The sequence below is a fragment of the Rhinatrema bivittatum genome, chromosome 9 (assembly GCF_901001135.1).
Source record: "Rhinatrema bivittatum chromosome 9, aRhiBiv1.1, whole genome shotgun sequence".
In the NCBI taxonomy this organism is placed as follows: Eukaryota; Metazoa; Chordata; class Amphibia; order Gymnophiona; family Rhinatrematidae; genus Rhinatrema; species Rhinatrema bivittatum.
In genome coordinates, this window is record NC_042623.1 from 15713279 (window position 1) to 15728550 (window position 15272).

At 46.2% G+C, this 15272-nt stretch overlaps 1 protein-coding gene across 1 annotated transcript in view; it reads left to right on the plus strand.

The window, feature by feature from the left end:
- ITIH5 (inter-alpha-trypsin inhibitor heavy chain 5) overlaps positions 1–7470 on the plus strand; it is a 122087-nt gene extending 114617 nt beyond the window's left edge. The window contains exon 15 of the mRNA XM_029615681.1: positions 225–7470. Within this exon, the coding sequence (XP_029471541.1) occupies positions 225–523 (299 nt within the window). The 3' untranslated portion in view covers positions 524–7470. The remainder of the gene's footprint in view (positions 1–224) is intronic.
- The last annotated feature ends 7802 nt before the right edge of the window (positions 7471–15272 follow it).

Below are 15272 nucleotides of genomic sequence, written 5' to 3' on the forward strand. Positions count from 1 at the left end.
GCTTCAGTGCACTTTTTTGTTGCGTTGGAGGGAAAATAATCAGACTGCATTTGTATTTGGCAGCAATTAATGGGTGAAGTGACCAAGGTAGTCTGTACTGTTTCTTCTCCCAGGAAGTGTTTCTGCACTCATTTCTTGCCACTCAGGTTGCTGTCCCTGGGGTTAAGGGACCTCACTCCAGTACGAGCCCGTCCTCATATTCTGTTGCTTCTCTTCCTTTGTAGGTCAGTTCCTGTACACCGACGTCAAAGTAACAGAAGTGCCTCTCAGTACGAGCTCCCAAGCAGCCAGTCGGCATCCAACGGGACTGCAGAGCCCGGGTCCTGCCCACATGCTGAAGGTCAAAGGCCGCTTGGTCCCCGTGGTGAGGAAGCAGAGGAAGATCTACAATGGCCTTCATCAGGTGGATTGCTGGTTTGCAAAGAACAATGCAGACAAACTGATTGATGGAACCTATCAGGATTATCTTGTACCTCATCCCTTTGATGCCGGAATTGGTTCCATGATAACAAATGAACTTTAAGGCAACACGGATTGACAGTGCTGGCACACGCGGGACGGCTGTCCTCAAAAATAGTCCCCAGGTAGCACTGGTGTTTGCCAGCAAGGACTCCTCCCCTCCCCCCCACTCATGACTTTGCTTGTCCTGTGCTGGCAGCTTCCAGTAGAGTGCGCCGATCGAATATTTCCGGCAGGTTGGGACTAACATTTTGGAGATGACCACTGTTTCCAATAAGTAAGTCGCATAGTGCTGTGCAGAAGGGAAGTGCTGATAGAGGTTCACAGTGGTGTGTAGTTCCTCTGTAATATGGAGGTTACCTGCCTGCCTGATTCTAGATGCTCAAGAGATTTTTGAATTGTTTTCCTGTGGCTTCATTTTTGGCCTGGCGGTTTTCCTCCTGCTCAATCAGAATTGGCTTCTCCTGGGCTATGGCACTGTAAGCCTTCATTCGGAACTATTCAGTGCCTTCCCCCCCTGCTATTTTTAATACCCCCAGCCATCCAGCCCAACCATTGGAGTGATTGTCCTTGGCCAGAGGCCACAGACCGTGGCTTCTTGCAGAAGCTGGAGTCTGATGACTAGCTGTTGCTGTTAAGCTAGCTGAGACTCCCCCTCTTGTGCAGCATCCTCTGCTCAGACAAGCCCAAGAAGCTGTAACTGGGTTTAGGAATCCAAACCTGGATCTCCTGCACGGCAACACACAAGCCTGCTGCTGAGTCATCAGGCCAGTCCATGACTTGCCTTTCTAAGTATCCACCTCAATGCCTAAATCAGGAGCAAAATACAATTGTAAAAAGGTATTATCCAGGGCAGGTCTCCAAATTTTACCAGACTTGGTGACAAGGCTTTAAAACTATCAAGCGATTAGCAATTAAAAATGATCTGCAAACCTTCAAGGCTGTAAGTAGTGGCCATTGTACTGTATCCTGCTAAAAAAACATTGACGTTTTGCGAGTTTGGGGCCGATAGATAGCCGAGGGCTCTTCTGCTTTGTTGTAGGTTGAATATCACTCGCGTTTCCCAGACAATCGTTGCTTCAAGCAGAAATTAAAGCTTCCTGAAAACATGAACCCTTGCTACATTCTAAGGAGCAGGGCCCCTGCCCATCACCTCTGAGAGGCTGTGTGGGGAGATACTACTTATGTTTATAGTGCTACTAGAAGGTATGCAGCGCTTTACAGCTATACATAAAAGAGTCCATGTGCCTTACAGTCTGGTGAAGACACACAGACAAAACAAATAGGTTTCAGGAAATGAATTTATTGCAGAGACCATGGTTAAAATAGAGACAGAGAGGATCTGGATTTAGGATTTAAAAGCAGCCTTAAAAAGGTGAGTTTTTAGGTGGGATTTGAACAGGGCCAGTACAAAGGTATTAGGCGCCCTAGGCAAACCTTCTGCCTTGTGCGCCCTCCCCCCCGGGTCCAGGCTCCGGTTCCGACCTCATTCACTTAAAAAGGCCCCTTCTCTTACACACACGTTGGTTCCTTGTCTCATTACACAGGCTCGCTCCCTCTCTCTCGCACAGAACAGAGGTGCCGCCGCCGCTCGTGGCCTGCCAAGTCTCTACTCCACTCGGCTGTGAGCGTGATGGGCTCCGCTCGCACCCCCCCTAATGCCTGGTGCCCTAGGCGACCGCCTAGTTCACCTATTGGGAGGCGCCGGCCCTGGATTGGAATATGCCCAGAAGAGGCGCATTACACACAGCTCAGGGAGGCCGTTCCAGGTACAGAGTGCTGTAAGGTGAATGCTGCTCAGCCAGGAGGTGGTGATGAAGGAGAACAGCGCAGAGGAAGAGCAACTTGCCTGAAGAACACAGATACAAGGAGGGCTGGGGGGTATATAAGAGAGGAGAGGTTATAAGGAACTGCAGCGTGAAGTGGATAGGGAGTCAGTGTGATAATATCCCCGTGACAATACTGGAGGAAGGTGATTCATGCAGCAGCATTTTGAATTGATTGTAGTGGAGAGAGAGGTTTGCTGGGAGATCTGCGAGGAGCAGGTTGCAATAGTCTAAACAGCTGGTGATGAAAGAGTGGGTAAGTGGTAGTGCGCTGGGAAAGAAAGGGCAGATTTACCGGTAAGTGATGACAGAGAGAAAGAAACAAACATTTCAGCAATGCTTTGGATGTATGCAGACAAGGAGAGAGAGAGAGAAGTCAAAGGGCGAGGGGACTAAAGGATGATTGTGATGTCAATTTGGGAAAAAACTTAAGAAGTTCTGTCCCTGCCCTATTAAGTTAAAGGTGACAGTAGAATATCCAGGCAAGCAGGTAATACATTTGGGAGTCATTGGCTTAAAGATGGCACTGAAAGCCAGGGGAAGAGATAAGCACACGGAAGGAACGAGTGTAGAAAGATGTGCAGGAACGGGGAGCAGGCCACTGTGCCAAGGGGCCTCATTTTCCGCAGGGAGACTTTTGCCTTCTATCCCAGTGGTTGTAGACCCTGCCCCACAGGTACCAAAATGTATCAAGGGAGGGTTTCGCAAAGCCACAATTGCCTTGGCAGAAGAGGGCTCGGCTAGTATATTTGATCTCTCTAGAGAAGAAATCCAGCGAAGTGCATGGGATGTGTTCAGAACTGGTATTTTAATGAAGCGCTATCGACTTTCAAATACAATTGCCGAGGAGGCGCCATACGCGGACCCGCTTTGCAGGTCAGTTCTTGGTTCAGCGGCCGCTCTCAGGCAGGAAGGAAAAAACGTGTAGATAGCACAGAGGAGAGAGGCAAGGCAGACATTCACTTTCACGCTGCACCGCTGAATTAAAAATGTGGAAAGAGTTATAGCTAGGAGACCTTGTGACAGATGGGATCTGAGCAAAAAGGCAATGGACCCCAACTCGCCCCCAAGTACTTCCTTCTCCTTGGGTGATGATTAATTAAGGAGGAGGGAATGCATCAGGAAGATGAAGCAGGCTCGGCCCGCTGCAGCTGTTTCCAGCCACCATTCCACAGGCAGGTGGGGGTTAACCTTTCAGAGTCTGCAGGTTCCCAGTTCCTACAGCTTGCTATTAATGCAGTTAGTCAACTGGAAAGCTTTGACTCCAAGCACCAAAGTAGTAATACGGTTTACTAAAATGCTGGGGGGGGGGGGGGGGCTTAATCTCAGATCACTCTCTTGCAAAAAGTGACAAGGTCAGTTAAAAAAAGAAAAAAAAAAGTCTTGTGGTTAAATCCAAGTGTAAAACATTAATATGCCCAGAAGTGGAGACTGGAATTGTACATCTAAGCACGCAGAGATGAGCAAAGGTGGGGTGAAGATCCCCCCCCCCCCCGAGAATCCTCACAGTAACCAGCTCTAGACCTGGTTTACAGCAGCACCCATGTAGGCTAAAGGCGATTTTAGTGTAACTTAATGAGAATACTGCAGAATTAAATAAGCCTGGCAGAAATAGGGGTATGAATTTGACGACTTTTGGGTATAAAATAAGAACATTCTTAATGTGGAATGCAGTAAAACTTGAGAACGATGCTATTTTCACACACACATGCACAACTGGCCTGATCCTGGTACGTACAGGGAAGCAGCGCATTCGCTCCGGAATCACTGCTGCTCATGCGAAAACCAGAAGCAGAATGGAAGACGGGGTCCGCCTTAATCCTAGAGTAACTGATCCCATGCAGGGAGGTCCTTTCCCTACTGGATTACGTACTCCAGGGGTAACGAATGCCTTTGAATGGAGTTTTTGTGTCACCTTCATGATTAAAGTCTGAACACAAAACGGAAACTGTTCCTCATTTAATCCCAGAGCAGGCCCACACCGTGAATGAAACAGAAAGCAAAGTCAGATTATTTTAAGGTTTTTTGTTTTTTTCTATACCGGCATTCATGATAAGATCATATCATGCCGGTTTACAAATAACAGGGGGTGCAGAAACAAAACTTTGTTCTTTTAACAAGTGAGTAGGAAGCAAAAGATTAACTAATCCAGGACCACATAATGGAATCCAGGAGCAGAAAGACATGGCAAGGTGTTAAAAGTGGCAGGAGGTGGGAGTTTAGAAAGTAACACAGAAACACAAGCTATGACAGAGGATAAGGACCACAAGCAATTTCCTGCTCCGTTTCCTTGCAGGGGTAGTGCCATAGACCCCAGTTGATTACTGCTTGCTCAGCCTAATATTGCCGTGCTTTGAAGATGCTGGCTACTAAATGGAACTCTCTACAATGCTAAATTTTATTGAGGCAATAACCAATGTTTCTTTGAAACTGAAGGTTTTTACCCACTATTTATTATAACCAGGGAACAGCAGATCAGTCAGAATACACTGAGCTTGTAATACTGTATAACTCTTTTGTGTCTGAAGTAGGTCAGACTGGCAAAGGCAGGGTTACTAATAAGCTGCATGTCCTGGTATTATCCCACCACCTCTATAGACTTGCAGCCCTGCCTTTCCTAGAGTCTTCAGCTGCAGTGAAGGTAAAAAGCAGAGGTGGCACTGCCTGGCCCTTGGGACATGGGAGCCACTGGCAGCTCTCAGTGAGAAGCTTCGGCGCTCATGGTAATATGCGAGAACTACCAGGCTCTCATCCCTAATAGGTAAGGGCGTGTTGGTCCTTCTATTTTAATGTGAAAACAACTGGAACCCCAGAGAGGTGGTAGAAATAAAAAATATGACTGACAGGGTTAATATGTCCTTTGTCACTTGGAGCCGAGCGTGATCCCAGAGACGTGCCTTTGAAACCAACAGGATGCGCAGAGGGCCAGCTGTAAGTTTTTAGTTAAAATGCCATAGGAACCAAAACATATAAAAGAACCCGGCAATTGGGAGGAGATTATCCTATTAAAGCATCATTACAAGGGTCACCAGTAAGGCCTATGCCACAAAGTCAAAACTGACATTGAACAAGACAAATTTTAGCCTTGGCCCCAGTCTGATGGATTGCCTGTTTTTCTTCATTTTTGCTGGGGGAGTTCATAGAAATTTCCCTTGACAAATCTGGTGTAGCAAAGGGATGAATTCCACACATTGGATGTGGATTTGTTGATTTGCAGGAGTCTGCACAAAGTCCGACTGCTGTGGACCCAATAAAGGCACCCAAACTCTGATGCAGATTTCCAGGCAGGTTGGGAGCAATGTTCCCTGTTTGAGGGTTGTGCACACCATTTTAGAAGCAGCGTGCAAATTTGTGTGCACTGTTCTTTGAAACCTCATTCTATTTTCCTGTTCTTGCATTAGCTGTGTTTTCCTGGGTGTGCATACACCCATGCACAGCTTACAGGAAACACTGATGGGGAGTAAGTTTGCCAGACCTCTATTTTTTCCCCAGCTTCCTCAAACTAGCTTGCAAAAGCCCTAGTGATCAGATAGTTTTGTCCTTTTCTTGGGAAACTGAACCACAAAATGCATATTTTCATTGAGATGAAACTAGAATCGGCTCAGCCCTTCGGTCTGTTGACCTGAAGTTTAGCCAGGTCACTATAAGCTTAACGCAAGTTCAACTGAATTCCACTGGGAACGTTGCTCTGCTGCCCTGGGCCTTACCTTACGAATCTCAGGCCTGCCCTGTGTAATCTGATGCATGGAAACATTTAATGGAAAAAGAGTTCCAGTCACTTGGATGTAAAACGGTCTGTGGACCGTGCATTTCTGTAGGCGAATTGCCAAACCAAACAGCAATTTAAAAAGCATCCTAAATATAGGTCATGCAACCGAAACAGAAAACACAACCAAACGAGCCTAGAGGAGGAGAATTGAAATAGTTTTTAAGACATTACCAAAATGACTCCATCGATTTGGCCCGCAGCAAAGCTGAAATTCTCAAAGTGTTTGCCTCTGCTCTGTAATAGGGGGTGCTTTCTTGTTCTAATTAGCACTGAAAACACAGACCCTGGAGGAGAAAGAGGGCGGAGGCGGTTAACTCATTATAATTATAATGCCGGAAGAACAAAGAATTTGCTAATTTGCCAAAGTACAAAAACCAACACCAAAAGTGGCTGAAGTTTCATAAAGAATTAATTCTGTTCATCTGTAAGGAAAAATAACAGAAAAAATATGCAGAATATGTTAATCTGTCTACAGGTGCTTAAAATCGTAGTCTTTAGCAGTGTGACCCTGTACCTGCAGATCCAGATCACTGCAGACTCTTCCAGACCCAGCTTTTGGGTTGTCCAACGCCGATTATCTCAAAGTGTGCATTGCAGCTCTGTCCTGGGCTGCATTAGTTTAACAATGTTTAATAATAATTGCACAGAACCAATGTGTTCTTTTTGGCCTAGTGAGAGCCACAGGGGTTGGACGAATAATACATCTGGGACCATTACGGCTCGTGCACTGAACAGGCAGGAATTAGCATATGGAATGCGCAGTGATTCCTTGGTGACGTCCTAGGGACGCATAGCACCTGCCCGCGTGTTCCAGAGGTTAAGCTCTGTCCTATGGCAGCTGCCCCTGCATCAGAACGGCGGGCCCTTCCTCTTTAGAAATAAAGTCTTAACTTGTAAATCGGCCGCAGAAGTAGCAACTACCTTCCAGCCACGAATTATTTCATTCGCTCTGGTGCTAGTAAGAGGTGCTCTCCCAATTAACCTGTGATCCAAGCGTCAGCTATTAGAGCAGCTTCCTGATATTAAAAGAAGCCCAAGTCGGATCAGGCTTCTGATGAGGGCCCAAAGCGCGGTTTTTTTGCTCCTTTTGACCCTTGCAGCGTGTGTCTCCTATGGCTTACCGTACGAGCTCTTAAGTACTGCAGCCGTGTTCTAGCAGGCACTGATGTCATTCCCAGCATTACTTATGGGAGGTCCAAGTCTAACCCTGCTGTTGAATGTATGCGTTTGTTGGTAATTCACTTTCAGTTCCCAAAGCTTCTTAACGTGCATTCATTTTTCTATGGGTTGGAAGAATATAAAATTGGCGTCTCAGGTATACTTTATGCTTAGCACTTGTAAGAGCACGTTACAATTCTGTTCTGTGACCAAGTACTTTTTTTTCTTCTTATTCACAATAAATATAACTTGATAAAATTGCTATGCTTTGTTTGCAGGGGGAGGTCAGTGTACGTCGCAATCTGTCATTCAGATCACACGCTCGCAGTGCCCTGGCCTCAAAGAATTTGGAAGTAAGGTCTGAGCACAGGGAGGTTGGAGGGACTCTGACTCGACCTCCCCTAACCCTAGAAAAATTCCGTTGTTTCCTATGAGCTCATCTGTTTTTCTGTTCTCCAATTTAACAGGCTTTTTTCCAAGCATTTTTTTTATTTTTTAGGTGAAAATCAAAATCAGTAGAGATTTTGGAGGAGCTTCTGGAGCTCGCTCACAGGTGGGGGATCGGCTGGTCTCCAGTAATTTCCAATAGCTGTGACACCTTTTAAAAGACCAACACTAAGATGTTCCAGTATAGAAGTTTTTCTGGCCACCTGTTTTGTCTTTTCTGCTGGTCCCATAACAGATATCACAGTCTGTAAAGTTTTCTCCAGAACCAGTATGGTTCCTAGAACTGCACTCCAATAACTGAGTCCAAAGCATTCCATGTTTTGCTGGCATCTACTGCATTTCATCACCTGAAAATTCACTTAATGTAATGAAGTCTCCAACAAAATTAGCAGAGCCCTAGCAACATTTACTCCTGGGGAATTTCTGCGCACAAAAACTTAAAATTCTGCAAACTTTATATTGGTCAAAATAACACAATTTACATGGCAGTCTTTAAGTAATTATATTTTAAATTAATACAGAAAAAGTTATTACTTAAAGATGCAGAATTTTAAATATTTTGAGCAGAATTTCCCTAGAAATTCACTGTACGAGTGTCCCTTCTACTCGCTCTCCCTACTCCTTTGCCCACTTTGCCCTCTCAGGCCCCAACTCCTCCACCTGCCAGTATCTCTCCCCTCCACCTCTAGGCTCACCCGCTTCCACTCTATCGCCAGTCCCAGAGTTTGACCCCGTTCTCAGTACTGCCCCTCACACAGGCTCCCTCTGTCCCTCCCGCTCTAGTACACATACACACACCCTCATACGGGCTCCCTCACTCTCTCGTACACACACATCCTCTTATACAGGGCCCTCTCTCTTGCACACACACCCACACGAGCTCCCTTTCTCACACATCTTCACACAGGCTACCTATGTTTCTCTCTCATGTACCCCTTCACACAGGCTCTGTCTCACACCTTTATTTTATTTTTATTTATTTAAGGTTTTTATATACTGGCATTTATGAAGCGATCACATCATGCTGGTTTACAAATAAACAGGGGTGCAATAAACACCTACACAATCCCTTCACACAGACTAGCACCCTCACATACACAGGATCCCTTTTTCATACACACGAGCTCCCAATCTCTCACACACATACACACTTCTTCACAATCTCCTCATATAGGCTTCCTCTCTCTGGCCCCCACACTCAAGCATCCCCCCCCCTGCTCTCACATCCCTCTCCCTACTCTCTCACCCTCCCCTTCCCTCACACCCCTCTCCCTGCTCTCACCCTCCCCTCTCTAACACCCCTCTCCCTGCTCTCTCACCCTCCCCTTCCTCACACCCCTGTCCCTGCTCTCTCACAGCCCTCTCCCTGCTATCACCCTCTCCTCTCTCACAGCCCCTCCCCCACACCCCTCCCCTCTCTCACCCCCTCTTCCTCTTCTCACACACATACACACACACACACGTTCCCTCTCAACAGGGCTTTCATCTTCGCCGCGAACAGCATGCTGGGGCCTTCATCTTCGCTCATGCCGTTTGCGGTATGCCGGGGTCTCCTCTGCCATTTTCTGCGCAAATTCTGCTCTGCAGTAGCGTAGAATTTCCTCAGGACTAAACATTCCTGGAAAATTCCTCAGATAGCTCTGAAAGTTAATGATGAAATGAGAAGAGGAGGTACTGCCATCACCTCTTCCCACTAATTTTTTATCATTAGCATCGTCATCACCGTTTATTTATCTCATGCTCTTCCAGCAGATAAGTTTGGAGCGTGTTATAGATATAGGTACCTCCATGGTACTGTCACCTGATTTAAGGTTTGAGGGACTGATCTAGTCCTGGTTTTCTTAAGCACCACCATTTCATTTTGTGATCGGTATACCTGTTTCCTGGAATGCACTGCCATGAACAAAGGTCCCCAAATCAAACCATTTTGAGTTTGAAATTTAGAGTCCTGTTTTGTATCATTTATACCACTCTGTCCCTAGAATAAATGTCCTCATAAAAATAGAGCATTCACCTCAGAGAGTTAAATTGCTTTTGTGATTCTTTTTTTCTTTTGGATTATAATTATTATTTTTTTGTTATTTAAACAAAGCTGTTTCCTGTTCTTCATCTGCGTGCACAGACGCTTCCTCTAATCCTGATCTGGAGCGTGTGTGTGTCCCACTCATTTGCCAATATTTAGATAAATGGGGGCCTCTGAAGGCTGCACACAACACCCAGATGTAGATGCTACAACATGCTTCAGTGCTCTTATAAGTTACATGCTGCAATTCCTGGGCCAAGGCTCTTTTATGCTAATTTCTTATAGTGCTAAAAAGTAAAACGACAAGCGCTGTCACGTCCACAAAACTGTTCTTGTGTTCTTGGAAACCACATGTGAATGTCCATAACAACATAACAGATGACGGTACAAAATGACAACTGGCCCATGCAGTCTGCCAAGTTAGTCTTGTACAGGCTGCTAAGGATACATCCCAGCTGCCAGCTATAGTGCGTGGTCACTCATGAGATCTCGCTCCTTACACAGGGCAGGTTTATTGCATCTTCCTCATTTCTTCTCCAGTATCCTAGGAAGATGAGTGTACAAAATCCCCCAATTTAATTCACATCCAGCACTCTCCTTCACCCCTTCCCATATCAATCCACAAAGCTGTGTAATTGTTTGAATAGATACCAATACCAATGTGGGCATTTCCAGAATATCCAGCCTCCTGTAAGTCCCCCTGTGTAGCCTACCAGACAGACCTGGCTCTGTGAATGCCTGCATTTCCAATAGGACTCTGCAGCACTACTGCACTTGCAGCCTATCAGACACCCAGCTGCTAGTTTAATTCTGCCATTGTAGCCTGATATAAATAGCAAGAAATACCAAGGTAGCTATTTAAGGCTGAAGTCAGAATAAACCGTCTCCTGTCAGGAATACTCCTGCAACAAAACTCTCCAGGAAGATCCTAAAAGTGCTAGGTGACATCTGTCCTCACAGCAAAGGGAAGGAGAAGATTGGGAGAAGAGTGCTGGATTTCTGGAGCACTCAATAACGGGGGCAAATTTCAAAACTACCCCACACTGAGGGGATAACTTTGCACCATTTCTCAAAGGGAAAATGCGAGTGTCTGTATTTATCCAGGTAAGCAGCTTCTGAAAATTGCCTTTAATATGACAGCCCAAGATTAATTATCTCCAGGACAAATGAACAAGTCCTCAACGTCATCATCAAGACACATTCTGTTAAAAATAGGACACATTTTTCAATGAGGAATAAGACAGAGGACATTGTCGGGTAGTGGAATAGACATGACCTGCCCAGCACCTGCAAAGGTGCTATACTCTGAACAGGCTAAGGATAGTCCAATTCAACCCGGTACAGGTACCACGTGGCTAGCTGACCGCGTGCAGGTTCTAGAAACCCCGATACATGTAGATAATATGTGAGCCGATGAACACTCAGCGGCTACTGTCAATTCCACTGAAGCTGCACAAGTTTGTGTGGCGGGGAGACGGGGGAAGTACCTACAACACCAAGTCCCCATGGAAACCGGGGACGAGCACCTCGCAATGTGCTGGCGATCTGAAGTAAACCTTTGTTATTGTGAGGGACAGCTGCAGGAAGCAGCCACTTTGGGGGTCAGAGAGCCAGATGTGCTGCTGTCTGAGCTGGTGCCCCTCGAGTAAGGCCGGCTCCAGGCTCTGCTGCAGGGACCAGATTGAGAGAGAGAGTGACAGATCAAAAGATACATGCTCTGAAAGTGTCACTTGTTTTCTTTACAGCTTGGAAGTGAAAGGGGCCATTCATACAATTAATGGCTTTGCCATCATTTTCTCATGTTGCAAAGGAGTAGGCATTTAGCCAAGAAGGGTAAAGAATAAATCCATTTTTTCCCTTGACCTGAGCTGCTTCTGCCTTCATTTGTAATGTCCTAGTACACTTTATGCAATTTTTCCATTAGAAATGTCATGAAATCTGCACGAAACCTTTTAAAGCAAACAGAAAATCAGAATGCTAGGGTCCTTCAAAGCTCAGGGTTGTCAGGTGATGGCACATATTCAGTGAGAATGAACAGGTAAATCTCTTAAATCGGAAGACCCCCATGGCAGCAGAACAGTGCAAGGCACTGAGAGACATGAGCTGAAAGGTTTGTACAAATCAACAAGCCAAGGAAGTGCAGGGGCGGGAGCCGGTCTTGCTGAATTGTGCCTGGGCGCAAGGAACAGCAGGCGTCATGTGTCCTCCTCCACACCCCCGGGACTCCTCCGTTGTCACACAAGAACCTCTATGGGCTTTTCACAGAAGCCACTTTCTGGGGTGACATGGTCTTCCAGCAGGCTGCAAGAAGACCGAGGCGCATAATCATTAGGCCTGGTAATGGAGAAGTGATGCGGCTACAGTTGACAGCAGAACCTGTCCCCTATAATTAGCAAGATAAAAGTGCCACCTATTCTAGGCAGCTACATAAGGCAGATTATAGGGATGTGCAGAGGGGCCGCATACGTTACATTCAGTATTCGTATTCGTGGGGGGGGGGGGCAGATATGTTGCATTCGGCAAGGGGGGCCCCTAATCCGTTCATGCGTTCCATTCTTATTCGTTTCCCGGCTAAAATTTAATTAACTACAACCCTCCACCCTCCTGACCCCCCCAAGACTTGCCAAAACTCCCTGGTGGTTCAGCGGGGGTCCGGGAGCCATCTACTGCACTCACGCTGTCGGCTGCCGGTATTCAAAATGGCGCCGATAGCCTTTGCCCTTACTATGTCACAGGGGCTATCGGCGCCATTTTGAATATCAACAGCCGACGGCCCGAGTGCAGGAGATCGCTCCCAGACTCCCGGCTGGATCCCCAGGGACTTTTGTCACATCTTGTGGGGGTCAGGAGGGTGGGGGTTTTGTTTAAATTCGCTCCTTTAGACGGCCGAATAATTTGGTGACGATTCGTTGTATTCGTGGGAATCGCGATATGTTTCGCTTCCCCACGAATACAACGAATATGACCCTATACGTTGCGGAATGCCAATACGTTGCAAACAAATGCCCACCCCTAGCAGATTATCAGTAGGCCTAACCTGCCAATGTGTACATATGGCAGAGTAAGCCTAAAGTGATGCTGTCTTGTTACCAGGATATCTTCTACAGATAAAAGGGTAAGTAGGCCTCTGTCTCAAAAAAGAGAAAATCACATAGGGGTCCTGGCAGGCCTCCTGCCACCTCCCCATCCCCAGATATCTTCAACCTGCTGGCCCAATCCCCTTCCCCAACTTATCTGGTGTACATGAAAGTACCTGGTATGACAGCGCCATTTACCTTCCCCCTTCCCCGCATCTCCAAAATCAGTTTACATCCTCTAAATCCCCCACCCTAAACACCACAGCCTCCTCAGCAGCTAAAGCTCTTCCAACCAGGCATACTCCCCAATATCTATACAAATAGACCCACTCCAGGTACTGGGTGGGAGAGCCTCAGGTGCCAGGGGAGGGGAGAGGTGTACACCACAGTCAGATATCTACTCATCCGGCAGAGTGGCACTGTGTATCTGAGCTCTTACGCTGCCAACTTTCACACCCCCCTCTTGACTGAATGAATAAACAGTGTCAGGCCAACATAGAATGTTTGTTTGTAATGCGTGAAGCCATTTTCTCACCACCTACACATTAGCATAGCTGTGGCATCCATTGTAAAGAGTGGAAGCACAGGATTGCTTGTGTCCAAAGCCAGGGTGTGCTAATTGTGTGCACACACAGTGCATGCTCTGGTGTATGCGTAGGTGGGGTAAGGAAGATAAGTTCAGGCCCCACATCACCCCCAGACACAGATATAGACAGAGGCTAACACTGCACATCACTCACCCAGATACACACAGATACACCCATCTGTTAGGACACTGTTGTTTACAGACTACCTCCAGCACTTTGGTTTCCCACTGAGGCCCAAATTTGCTGTTCATCAACCATCAATGTTGTCCATGCCAAGCTTGACCCTACCAGCTAATGAGGTAGTCAGAGTCATTATGCCTCAAAGAAGATTGTCTACACCTGGCAGCTTGACTGACGTCTGTCAGAAGCATGTATGCTCACTGATTTGTCCTTGTTACAGGCATGGGCCCCTCCAGGCTTCAAGGGTCCCAAAATGCTTCTCTTTCTACATAACAACACTGAAAGTACAGAAGACATCATGCCTTCCACATAATACCTCTGGGAGCAATTGGCCTATACATTTTGCACAATGGCAGGCTTTAGAAAGAGGCTTGTTAGCTCGTGAGGTCATCAGATGTCTTAAAGCTAAGCACTGAGCTGAGAGTGAGAGTCTATCAGCACATCTGCCTTGGTCTCGGTATCCACAAAGTCTAAAATGCTCAAACACCATAGGACACCCATCCTATGGGACAGCAACTCTGCTATATTGACCACAAATCATAGCAGCAATGTGGACAAGCAAGGGCCTGAAACTTGAAATGACCTGAAAGATCGCAACTCTGCTTGGAGAATGACTATTCTGTTAACTTGTCTCTCCTGGAGTCCTCAGCCTATATGCTTTAAGGGTGGCCACAGATAGGATAAGGATAAGGACTTCTCCTCCAAGAACTTATCCAAACCTTTTTTGAACCCAGCTACACTAACTGCACTAACCACATCCTCTGAAATCTCAATATTTCCCAGTGGCTACCTGAAATGATTAATGTGGCCATGTACAGTTGTTATGACCTTGCCCAGACAGCGGGAAAAGACGTTTGTGACAAGTTCTTGGAGGAAAAGTCCATTAACTGCTATTAATCAAGTTTACTTAGGGAATAGCCAGTGCTATTAATTGCATCAGTAGCATAGGATCTTCTTAGTGTTTGGGTAATTGCCAGGTTCTTGTGGCTTGGTTTGACCTCTGTTGGAAACAGGATGCTGGGCTTGATGGACCTTTGGTCTGACCCAGCATGGCAATTTCTTATGTTCTAATTTTCCCTTGACGACCCTGACTGTTGTTTGGAAGGAGCCAGATACCATAAAATGCAGGACACACAATAGTTTGATGAGCCCTGGAATAGCTCAGGACCTTTCTGTGACAGGAACCAGATCCCCTCTGAGATTTTGATATAATTCCATAATAGCCTGAGAGCTGAGATGATACCGCATAACCATGTGTTCCTCTGGCATCCCCAGCAATTTACTTTTTTTGCATCTCCTTCTTGTTGTGTGGATGATTTTTTGGAGTGCAAGTTCTTTCTCCTATTTGTTTGTTGGATTAAGCCCTGACATGGGTTTGCAGCTCTGGCTCCGGTGCGGGTATGGAACCTCCCTTGCCTGTTGTAGTCTTTGTTGTTGTTGAACAGAAAGAAGCAGTCAGTATCCCACTACCACTACTAGTAAACTTCCCCCTACAACTGTAGCCTTAGGAAGTCAGGGCAGGTAACAAAAGCTATTGTTATTGGGCCAGCAGGTGAGTCTGAGAGAAGGCCTCATTTTATTGTGTGTGATAATAGCCAGAATCTATGATAATGGCTGCTAAGTTGCGATAACATTTTTTTCCACTCTACCGCAATTCAAATGTGTTGTTATTTGCCACATTAAATCACGTTATTATATGTTATTTTACTGCGAAATGCAGTAGGAGTCCCTCATTTGCATAATTTT